General features: G+C 39.3%; 1 protein-coding gene across 3 annotated transcripts in view; it reads right to left on the bottom strand.

Moving 5' to 3' along the window:
• Nucleotides 1–6: 6 nt before the first annotated feature.
• The window catches only part of dnajc5ga (DnaJ (Hsp40) homolog, subfamily C, member 5 gamma a), a 23,695-nt gene continuing 12,251 nt past the window's right edge, over nucleotides 7–11,450 (bottom strand). Inside the window, exons 1-7 of one of the 3 annotated variants that reach the window (XM_013916127.1) lie at nucleotides 9,469–9,535; nucleotides 9,234–9,361; nucleotides 7,049–7,262; nucleotides 5,658–5,814; nucleotides 3,647–3,825; nucleotides 2,785–2,828; nucleotides 7–1,978 (exon numbers count right to left, since the gene is read on the bottom strand). In XM_013916127.1, the coding sequence (XP_013771581.1) occupies nucleotides 3,650–3,825; nucleotides 5,658–5,814; nucleotides 7,049–7,262; nucleotides 9,234–9,352 (666 nt within the window). In that variant the 5' untranslated portion in view covers nucleotides 9,353–9,361; nucleotides 9,469–9,535 and the 3' untranslated portion in view covers nucleotides 7–1,978; nucleotides 2,785–2,828; nucleotides 3,647–3,649. Of the gene's footprint in view, nucleotides 1,979–2,784; nucleotides 2,829–3,646; nucleotides 3,826–5,657; nucleotides 5,815–7,048; nucleotides 7,263–9,233; nucleotides 9,362–9,468; nucleotides 9,536–11,450 lie in introns of those variants that run through there. The other 2 variants (XM_005753880.1, XM_013916128.1) reach the window with 2 other exon arrangements.

Here is an 11,450-nt window from a genome sequence, read left to right on the forward strand (position 1 = left end):
AAGATGAAGAGGAGAGCCGAATGCTTCAGGTTAGATTTAATCAATCGTGCTCATGCATTGAATTACTTTAGACAAAGTATTCCTGGGTGATTCTGCAAAATAACAGACAACAGTGAGTGCATTTGGGGCTTGTATTTTTAGTCACTGCTGCAATTATTCTTGAAGGTACAGCGCTGCCAGGGTCAGGTTAGTACATAAAGGAGGACTTTCCTGCCCAGAAACTAAGAACAGATCAGTAAGGATGCAGGAATGAATGGATCAGTCCTGCAGTCAAAGGGCGAGTGCCTGAAATTTGCAGTAAAGATGGTTGATTGCTTGCTCATTACTCTTTTTAAAGGCTGCAAATAAATGTCCAAAGCATCCCCAAATAGAAAGCAATAGTGGTGCAATTAAATCAAGAGATTGCCCTGCAATCTAGTCTTAGTGAATCTGGAGCTGAGTTCATAGATCAAGTAACTTTCAGGGTTTCTGCAGTTCTGAATGTAAGAGGTACAATAAAAGAAGAAAAATGGCAACAGACCCGTCTGACACGGTGCATAGACTGAAATGTATAATATACACACAGCTTTGACAATCTGAACCGTGGCTTACAGAGCAAATGGCATTTCTAGAAACTATCGGCCTGGGCTACATGAAGCTGTCGGCTTTGGTCTACCGAATAATCTGACTGCAACACAAAAAAAAACCAAAACAAAAAAACCCGCAATATATATATAAAAAAAATAAGTAAATCTAACAGAAAGTTATTTCTAGTTAAAAGACTATGGCATCTGTAATTGTCCATTTCAGTCGGCAGATTATTATTGGGGGGGTACTTTTTATTTTTTCCCCGCTGAGGGTGGCACATGATGTCATAAGGGCTCGTGTTCATTTACAGTTTGCATGTCTGCAAGCTCAGCAATTGTCCCATGTTTGTCGTTTGAGGTGAGTTCCAGTGCTGTACAAGAAGAGGCATGCAGCCGTACAAGTTGCATGCGCGCCGGGGTGGAAGCGTCAAGTCCACTCCTGATCGAAGCTCAAAGATTAGGCTCAGACATTTATTGTTAAAGCAATGAAATGTAACAGTGTCCTGATTGAAAACTTTTTACATGGTGAAGCATCTGTTAGACTTCCTGCCGCCTCTGAAGGTTATTTTAATTTTTTATTTATTTATTTTTTTTACACAACCATCGATGGGACTAGTTTGAGACATTAGAGGACGACAATGCAACATTTAACTAAATGCGATTGTTCACGAAGAAGAAGAAATGTGTAGTTCTTGTCTTGCCACTGATATGAACACACAAAGAGTGGCAATGAATTTACCACCAACGTGTATGGGTTTCTTCAGAGGGCAACTCCTAGGCAGGTTAACGAGGGAAAACAGAAAATAAGTGCTCCTGCTGGTGACCAATGGAGTCCAACATGATGGGAGGCGGTTAAGATTGTGACAGGAAAAAAAAAGGTAATAAGTTCCAGTCCCGGTTTGGATAGCAGGTAAACAATCAAAGCCACCTCTACGTGACTTTTTTTTTTTTTTCGGCCCTCATGTCCCCATTTTTGCAATTTTGCTGGCCAGTGTCAGACCTTTACTGGTTAGAATGGAATGACCAGAAGAGATGGACTTTAAGCCTAGCCCTGGATAACTGGACTGCTATCAAGGTAACATCCAGCCCAGGCTGGACATGTGTGAAGGTGGAAGAAGAGCGGAGACTTGTTAGAGGATGGCTTGTGGTCTTAATAGCTGGCCTGAAATCATCCTCCATGACGCTCGTAGCATCTAGTAGGTTAATCTGCGTGAATACTTCTCCGTATTTTAAGTTCCATGAAGGGAGCCGGGAGCATTTCAGTGCCCACCTGGCAGGGTTTGTTTGGTGGCTCGGGTAGGTCTGGGTGGATCAGGCCTGAACTGTGGGTTGGCTGGTGACAGCGGGCTGGTTTCTCTCGGGGTCGCTGGCAGCAGTCAGATGTGGCTGGGTCATAAGAGGGGCGCAGAAGGCTGAAGGGGAAAAAAGAGGAAGTCAAAATCAGATTAAAAATAGCTATATCAGGTTAATTACAACTTTAATCATACTTCAAGAAGCTTCTATCTTTTATTCCAGTCTTGGCAACTGTATATCCAACCTTAGCACATACTGCTGCAGAGACAAGTAAGTGAAATTCCAACTATGAGGTTGCTTAGAATGAGCTTTTCATATTTTATTTTTTCCACTGTGTATGTAGGACACATACAAACACCTTATCTAACAACGTAAACCTAACCACGCTCTGGCTATGCAAATAATGCACTGCTATTATTTGCATAGCCAATAACAGCAGTGCATAGCTTCCACCTAATCCAAAAGTGTTATCCTAACTCTAGACATTCAATTTAAATTAATTTATAGTATTGGTATCCTTGTTGTTACGGACATTTGATTCAATACTTGTGTTGGTGTGTCTGCACTGCTCTGCCAACACATGTGAAACTGAGATGTTTATGTTGGAATTGGAGCCAATAAATATTTTACTGAGGGGAAAAAAAAAAAAAAGACTTCAAAAGCAAGAGAAAACTAGTATCCATCTACATTAGCAGGTCTACAGCCCACACAGTAGATTTAACACTGTACTGTAGAATAAGGAATTAAAAGTTAATATTTAATGACTGAGAATAGCCACATCAAAATGACCCTGAGAAATGAACAAAATAAGCTGTTTGTCTGCCCAACCACTAATTAAGTTACACAGACCACTTTCTCAGTATGTTCAAACCAACTGTTTATATTCCAAGTTTCACTTTTAAAATCATCATCCGTTGTATCTTACCTTCCTGCTTTTGCTAGTTGAGGCTTATCCACACCATCACTTTCCTGTAGAAGACAAAGGCACACTTTCAAAATTAAGCCAAACATTGACATACGGAGCATGAAATAAATAAGGTATAACTCTTCTGCCCTATTGTAAGGCCTCGTCTTACTCTAAGATAAAGCAAATCTCTTATTTTACCTGTAGGTTTTAGGGGAACTTACCTTTAAAAACCTTCTTATCTATATAACTAGTTTTATGTTTTAAACAGCAAGCTATAAATTAGCCAAAGGGAACAAAGCTATTACAAGAGGGGAAAAGGGTCATCAGTTTGTTTTCCCCCCATCTTACAAATGTAATGCTGTGCAAAGTTAACTTCCACATTTCAGTGAATGTGATATAACACTCCACATCCCATCTGAATAACTTAATTTGGACCTCTCTTTTCACAGGACAAATGCTAAAAATATCCCATAATCGTATCATCTGACAACAAGCAGAAATAATGAGCACACAACAATGTTGTACAAAGTGCCACCAACACGACATCACCATGCTCACGTTATGACAGCACCTAATGTGACACGGGTAAGGAATAAGAGACATGCAGGTACAAGGCGACTAGAACAACACAGTGACTGATGCAGTGAATGTGCATGACGATGGTAAGTGGACAGCAGGAGCAGTTTTTTCTTTTAAACGGATGAGTGAGTAAGCAGAAGCTGCGTGCTGCCAGCGGACATGCAACATGGAGCGTGAAGATGGGTGAGGATGGGCCAAGACGGCTTTGTTTACGTGACAACATGGATGGATGACAACGTGACACATAAAAAAAAATAAAACAAAATAAAAATTTTTAAAAAGCAGTAGACGTGGCTCTTACAAGTCATTTTAAATCTGGTACGCTCTCCCCAGGTCTATCTTCCACTACTGGGTTGACTGAAGTTGGCGACTGGGGCTCAGGTGGCGGCATTGGCATAGGCAGGGGGATGGGCATGCTCTTTCCTTCTGGGGTTTCTGGACCCAGATTAGATGTAGGCTGGCCTATGATTACTGTGTTACCTGTTGGATTGGAGCATGAAAACACGAATCCTGAAGCATAAGAGCATGTTTAATCCACTGATGATGCAACAGAGACCTTAGAGCTGACTTTGATTTTTGTATTTATTTATTAAAGTTAGTGTTTAAACTCTAGAAAGCAAGAAGTAAAATATTTTTTTTAAAGAAAAGCTCAATTTAAAAGCAATAAATAAAGAAATAAACACCTCAGCATGTTACAGTTTATGCATTCGTTATGCTTTGAAGCTTTATCACACGTTCAGATTTTAACACAGTCGACCAAAGACACAGGTCATTCTGTAAAATGTGTACACAGAAAAGTCCCCACTTCAGCAGGCCTGCTGAAAGAAAAGGGCTACATCATGAAGAAACAGTTTAACAGTTTTAATGAAACGAGCCAGAGCCGCAGGAGAGGCGTTTGTAGTGTGCTCTACAGCCACATCCAACAGAAATATTTGTAGAATTTACAGCATTTCTTTTTAAACAGATCTACAAATGGGCATTGCCACGTCACTTAATGTGATTAAATGCCTTTTCCCCTTCTTTTCTGAGGCCTTGATTATACTTTCTGCATCTGTGAGCCTGCTTGGGTCAGTGTGGATGTCTGTATGCTGGCCAATTTCTTGTGACCCCGCAGGACTTTAAATTACAATGCACCAACTGTGTACGTGCCCCAGATGGCAAATTTCAAGCAGACTTCAAAGAAATATACCAGCAATGACTACCCGAGTGTCTCCAGCTGGCTGGAGTCTAATCAAAGCTTGAGCTGTCAGCACTATTGGTCTCTGCACACTGTTTACTTCAGGTCTTACTCCATTTATTAACACTTCTGAATAGTTTCTGAAAAGCACATGTCACAGATTTCTTCAAGAGTGATCACAACTAAACTGGAGGGGGATGAAAAATAAAACAAACTAGACTCATCAGCAGATTAATCTGCAGAAAATAACTTGACAATTTTTTCATGTTTGTCATAATGATTCTGTGTAGAATAAATTTGTACAACCACTGATTCCACTTTCCACATCACACGCACACAGCCTCAGGCTCATATTCTACCTGAGAACATTTACTGGATGACTTTATCAAAGTGGTTGACATTTAATAACTGGTGGCTATAGTCTTTTGCCTCTATGACGCAAGTAAAAAAAATTTTTTTAAAATGACTTTGTTTTGTCTATTGGATGCACAAATACCAATTCAGACTTGATCACAATTGAAAAATTACAATTTAGCGCAAATCTGATGAGAAAATAAATGAAAGTCACACCTGATGAAGAGCAAGTGTGCTCGAATTTTCATGGTGCAACAAATCTGAACCATTAAAACTGAAAAATATTTATACATTTTATCCCAAACTCACATCATTTAGTTCAGCTTGAGCCGAAATGATGGAAAGAGAGATTGTAGCCAACAAATAATCACACCAGAGGAAGTAAAAGCCCACCAGCGCACACTCGTTTGTCTTGCGTGGTCTGCTTTTGGCAGCGGCTGACAGCGTCAGTTGGTTGTCACCCGTCAGCCCTCAATAACTTTGCCCATTCCCTTTGTGGCTGCCTCCTGAGCCATGCTAGTTTTCTAAATACTGCCCCCCTAACTACGCCCACAGGCCTCACACAGTGGAGGCTGTGGCCTGTGAGGGTTTGGCTGGTGAGTGGTTGTCCTTGTAAAAAAGACTTCATAGTCTAATCCACTGACCCTGCGATGTCAACCAAATCCATCATTTTTTAATGATCTTATTTGGGTTTCAACTGAACTATAATTAAACACTTGCAAGATGTTTCCAAAGGTACCAGTAACAGTGTTAAATAACCTTGGGTTATGATTTTTCTTACCTCCGTCCTGATCTGCTTTGATCTGGGCCTCCAGGTCTTCGGGGTTGACGTACTGGTAGTTTTCATCGTCATCTGGAGGTTTGCACTTCCCGCAGCAGAAACAGCAGCAACAGCAACAGCAGCAGCAAGTGAATAATGTACAGCACAGCACCAGACCCTACAGGGATTAACATGCAAACAGATTTTTAGCCATATGACACAGAGGATCTAAAAGAACTTTAATCTTAATCTCCAACAAATTATTGACAGCAAACAGTGAGGATTTCATCCAATCCTTTATAAACAGATTACAGATGTCATTTTGCACAGTCAGTGCTTCTGTCACCATATTCAAGACTCATGAATGTGTAACAATCATAATTCATCTAAGACAATCACATAAAGAAAGAAAGGAAAAAAAAACCCTCCCCAAAAATGTTTAATTTGTAATTTCCCTAAATGGATTTTAGAGGCACAGAACATCTTTTGAGCGCAGGGACTGTAAAACCACATTACGAGCCTCACAAAGCCAGCATTCACTGCAGTTATGTTCGCACTCACTGTACTGTTATCCATCCCTAAACACTGACTATGAGGCACAGATGGAAAAGGTGCATTTCTGCAGACGCAGAGGGTGACAGCTCACACCAGCAAGAAAACACCAGATCACGTTTCATATTGTACTCACGCTACAAAGATTGATCTAGCCTACTATGATCTGTAGCCATGATTAGAAAAAAGAAAAAAGAAAGAAAAAAAAGTGCCACCAATCAGGAATCAGCCTGGTAAAGCACAGGCTGCTGGGAAATTAGTCAAGCGTGAAACTCCTTTATAAACCTGATCACTTTGCTCTAAAAAAATACCTATTAGCTCAGTTAACGGTTACAGATTATTATAAAATCAAAAATAATCCTGTTTAACACAAACAGCAGATCAGTTTATTCTACCAGACTTCTAATACACAGACCTTGAACTGCATTAACAATATGTTGCTGTTACAATATGCACCACTAAGTACACATTAACTTATATTTTTGAAGTACACTGCACATTACCAAATAAAGGCATAAACCATTTTGTCCCAAAATGGTCAAATATATTTAGTAAATCCAGCTGAGCCACTTTCACACACGGCTGGGTTGTTGGGACAATGCTGGGAGAATCAGGTCTGCACATTTCACAGGAAGTAGCCAACTACAGATGTGTGCTGCCTTAGAAGAGCACGTACAAGTCAGGACACACATTTCTTTACTCTCACATAGGCTTAATTGGACATTGAGCCTATGTGCACCAGTGGGCTGTCAGGTTAAGGAACTTTGTATTCTGAGACAAAGCTCTTTAGGATAATTTCGAGAATGTTTGAAAACAGTTTAGAAGTCAGAGATAGCACACAAAAACACAAACACACCAACCTTAAACCACCATTTGGACATGAGAAAGTAGTACTTGACGCTCTCCTCTCCAAACTGTTCGGACACATAAAGGCCCATGGAGCCATATTCGTCGTAAATCTTCCTCTTGTTCTCATCATTTAAAATTGAGTTCGCATTGTTGATCTCCTTAAACTTCTCCGCTGCCTCTGGGTTGTCTGGGTTCTTGTCCGGGTGGTACTTCAGTGCTAGTTTTCTGTCAGGAGAGAAAGGAAAAGATCAACAAAATTATTGATCGTCTGCTCCAAATGTGCCAGAAAGAATCTGCTGCAAGTGTGAGTGAGGAAGAAATATCACATGGTTCCCTCACAGGCTCAAGCCCAGGATGTCATGGTTTAAAATTACATACACATAAAATTACAACCATATTATTTTCCACCACTTCCAACTCTAATGACTGGCTTAATCTTTTTCACATTATATTGCAGACTGTATACTGTACTCCTATCTAAAACTGATGAAAATAGCCTGACCATGGAACTAATCATAATATCTAATAGTTGTAGCCGTAACTATAACATTAAATACCTTAGTGAAAATTCTAAACGATTGTAAACTGTTATAAACTGCAAAGAAGGTGGAATGTCAACATGTCAGCTTGGGTTCTGGAAACTTTCAAACTGTTAAAAAATAAATAAATAAAAACTCTATAATGTCACAAGTCTATCCCACACATGAAACTACATTAAAGTAAACAAGCAGCAGTATTATTTGTTTGTTCCATGAAAGTAAAATTAAAGCTTTAACTGTGATTTTGAGGCAGCTAATCAATTTGCACTTTCCCTATTTATTTCCTGAATTATAAGAATCTGAAGTGTCTGAAGAAACTTAAGTAAATGCATTACAGATATCATTTGAAATGCTTTCATGTCAGTCGTCTGCACTTTTACAGACAGAATTAACAGACAACTTGTAAAGAAATATTTCTGAACAGCACTTTAGTTATCTGGCAGCTTATGAGTAAACACTATCAGGGACACAAATAACACATTTGAACAGAGTAGTAGCACAGAATCCACCTGCTGTTCAAACCTTCTGTTTGCAGACAAAGAAACTTGGGAGCTGTAATTTGTGAGTCATGCAAAGTAGGGCTGCCACGATTACGTCGACTATCAAAATCGCCGATGACCAATTTAATAGTCAACGCGTCGTTTGAAGCTTTGTAAGATCCCAAAAGATGCAGGACTAAGTAGTAGGATTTAAGAGTGTAATAACGGACTGAAACAGAAGATGGCAGCACTGCATGTACAAGGATGCCAACCGTTAAACCCTGAAGAAGAAGCTCTGTCCCAGAATTTATAGTGCGACCCTGCTTAGTTTCCAACAATGGCGGCAGCTAGTTAGTTTTAATTTTACTCTTTTTATTCTTTCTGGGTCACAAAATAAACGTTTAACACATTTTCAGGCGAGAATGTAGCTGTGTAAACCTCAAATATCTGCTCAGTTTATCAAGACATCTCATATTTTCAAAAGCGCTTCGACGTTTTCAGAGACATCTGTTACCCACCAGCTCGATACCTAGCCCGGGTTCAAGGCACCTAGTGCCGTGAGAACACCGGACTCCCGGCAAATCGTTGTCAAACCCACCGCCGTCTTTCGCTGCTCAGGTTAAACATATATATGAGTCACTTAGATAACTTAAAATGTTATTGTTTGGCTTTTTTTAGTATTTTATTTGTTCCTGAGTAAATCAGTTTGTCTGAGATTCAAGTTATAGTTTTTACACAGCTGAATAAACGTCAAGCACACAACTGGTCATCAGAAGTGTGAGATGCTCGAGAATATACTCCGGTGTCCCGTTATATTTTAGATATCAAGGAGTTTATTAAACTTCACAGAAACAATCTGCAAATTTCATTAAAAATTAAAAAAATCATCTTGTCTTCATTATTAGTTAGCACATACGCAAAACACTTAAAGCTGTAAGCTAATGATAGTTATATAAGAGCAGATGCATGCTGGTGCAATAAGCTGTAGGTTTTACGTCTAATGGATGCATAACCTGATTAGTCGACTAATCGCAAAAATAGTCGGTGACTAGTCGACTATCAAAATAATCGTTTGTGGCAGCCCTAATGCAAAGCCACTCTAACGGTCCAAAATTAAGAATATGAGCAAAACAACAAAAAGAACTTTAATAAAGAGAAGTAAATAAAGTCCAGCTTACCTGTACGCTTTCTTGATTTCCTCTGCAGACGCTCCTTTCTCCAGACCTAGCACCTTGTACACACTCTCCCCAGAGGTGGACATCTTCCTTTGGGGGCGGGAGGAGTTTGGTTCAGCCATGGCTCACCTCTGTAATTAAAAGAGATCAAACTTATTAGGAGGCGCTGATACATAAAAAGCTCAGAATTCAAATGATTTATTTAAAGAATCTAAATACTCAGGCCAGTGTTAATTACCAAAGTAGTGCAGAAGGTGAGGTTCACCAAGGCAGAGGTGGTGTAAATAAAGAAGAAGTAAAGAAAAAGATACTGTTTTTCACTTTTCACTACAATAGGGAGACATAAATCAGCTGTTTAATATACCAAAGAAAATAAGGACACACCAGACAAAATAAATAGTGCTACAAAAAAAACAAAAAAACAAAACATAATCATAACACCCTCGGTTTGACTTACTTCCTGGTTCCTTGTCTGCCTCTCTACTGTTGTTCAGCATACCTCAAGTTTACGTCTGACCTTTATTGTTTCGGTTCACTACAGTGCTTACTTCAAATGCAATTTTCTCCAACAGTGAACAAATAACAGCTTTAAAAACCCAATGTAGACTAAAAAGACAAACTGACGTAGTTGGCCAAGCTCTGGTGAACATACTGGAACATCTACCAGCTAAAGAGCCACATATTTACTTAAAGACTAAGTAAAATAGGGAATATAGTGTATGCTTTCTAATAACAAGCAACGGTGACTGCACAAGTTGCAGATGTACAGTTGCATGTTACACAGGATCTGTGTAGCATTAGATTGTCTCAGTTGCTTTCGATTGACCAGTTCTCCCATTTCTCAGCCTGTCCTCATGTCTTCTAGTTTCAATAAGCTAAGATCACAATAGTAAAAAGCTCAGTGCTGAATTTCACATGCCAACGTGGCACATCACGATGGCCGTCTCCAAAAACACCCTTCATTAACCACCAATGATGACGTTGCTGTAACACTGCTAGATTTGAAAATAACTTTCTGCAACAAGCTTCACAAATCAGCTTAAACTTGACAGTAATTAGTTCTATTGCACCTTCTGGGCAAATCCTGTCTTTTTAAGACAGCTTTTGTTGTGCACATCTTCGAGGCAAATGCAGTTATTTTTGTCCTCTCCGCCTCCTTCAGTGAAAATACAGAGAAATGCTTAGAGAAAAGGGTATAACATGATACTAGCAACCCTGAGTATGCAAGCCACTGAGAAGAGAGTAGGAGAAGCCTCCTTTATGGATCACACAAGTATTTAGAAGCAGAGAGTTAGTGTTTCACAATTACTCCATACAAAATGGATTTCTGATGAACTACGATTACTGTACGCGTACACAAATACACTCACATTGAGTCATACTGAGCCACACGAATAATGCCACCCAGGTCATTGACTAAAGAAGATTACATTTTGCTGATCTCACAGATTACCCGTCCAAGTCCATGTCAGACAGGGCCAACGTTCTGGTCAGAGGCCAGCAAGACAACTGCACAGATATGTGCAACAAACCAATCGACTGTCATAAGCGTTTAACTGTAACCCTTGTAATTCTACATCCTGAATCCAAGGAATCCTTGACAGTAAATAATTAACACAAAAATGAAACACAACTAAGAGATGTATTCACACAGGATTAATTTTTCCATCTGGCACACTTTGCCTTTGGGATTTTTATTCTACTCATTACAGACGAAGCAGATTTGCAAAAGGATTAAATTTAAATGAATATGTAACAGTTACTAATTAGAGAGATCACAGCTAACACTACAGATTTGTGAATGGGGCTTTTGTTATGTCATCTAACCATTACAAAGTTCTGTGCCATTAATATATGAACTCAGATATTAACTTTATCAATATTGTACCATTCTGAGTAATGTCTGTAAGAATTAACTAGTTCCCCTCATTTAATTGTGCAAACTGAAACATGTTTTTGAAGTGATTATAATTAAGCGGGATCTACTATGCTTATTTCTTGCTCCATATCTTATTTTTGTTTTAGTCCTGGACTAGAGTAGCTTTGCATTAGGGCTGGGCCATATTATACCGTTCACGGTAATACCGGTATAATGTTAGGCAACGATAGGAAAATGAAATATCGCGATAGAATATGAGTAAAACGCGCATGCGCAGTGCCTTTGTTTTCATACGCACATGGCCGATTGTTCAGTGAAACAGATGAACCAGAATTGGTTTG

Source organism: Pundamilia nyererei, unplaced genomic scaffold, assembly GCF_000239375.1.
Source record: "Pundamilia nyererei isolate P.nyererei 1_Seehausen unplaced genomic scaffold, PunNye1.0 scaffold00475, whole genome shotgun sequence".
In the NCBI taxonomy this organism is placed as follows: domain Eukaryota; kingdom Metazoa; phylum Chordata; class Actinopteri; order Cichliformes; family Cichlidae; genus Pundamilia; species Pundamilia nyererei.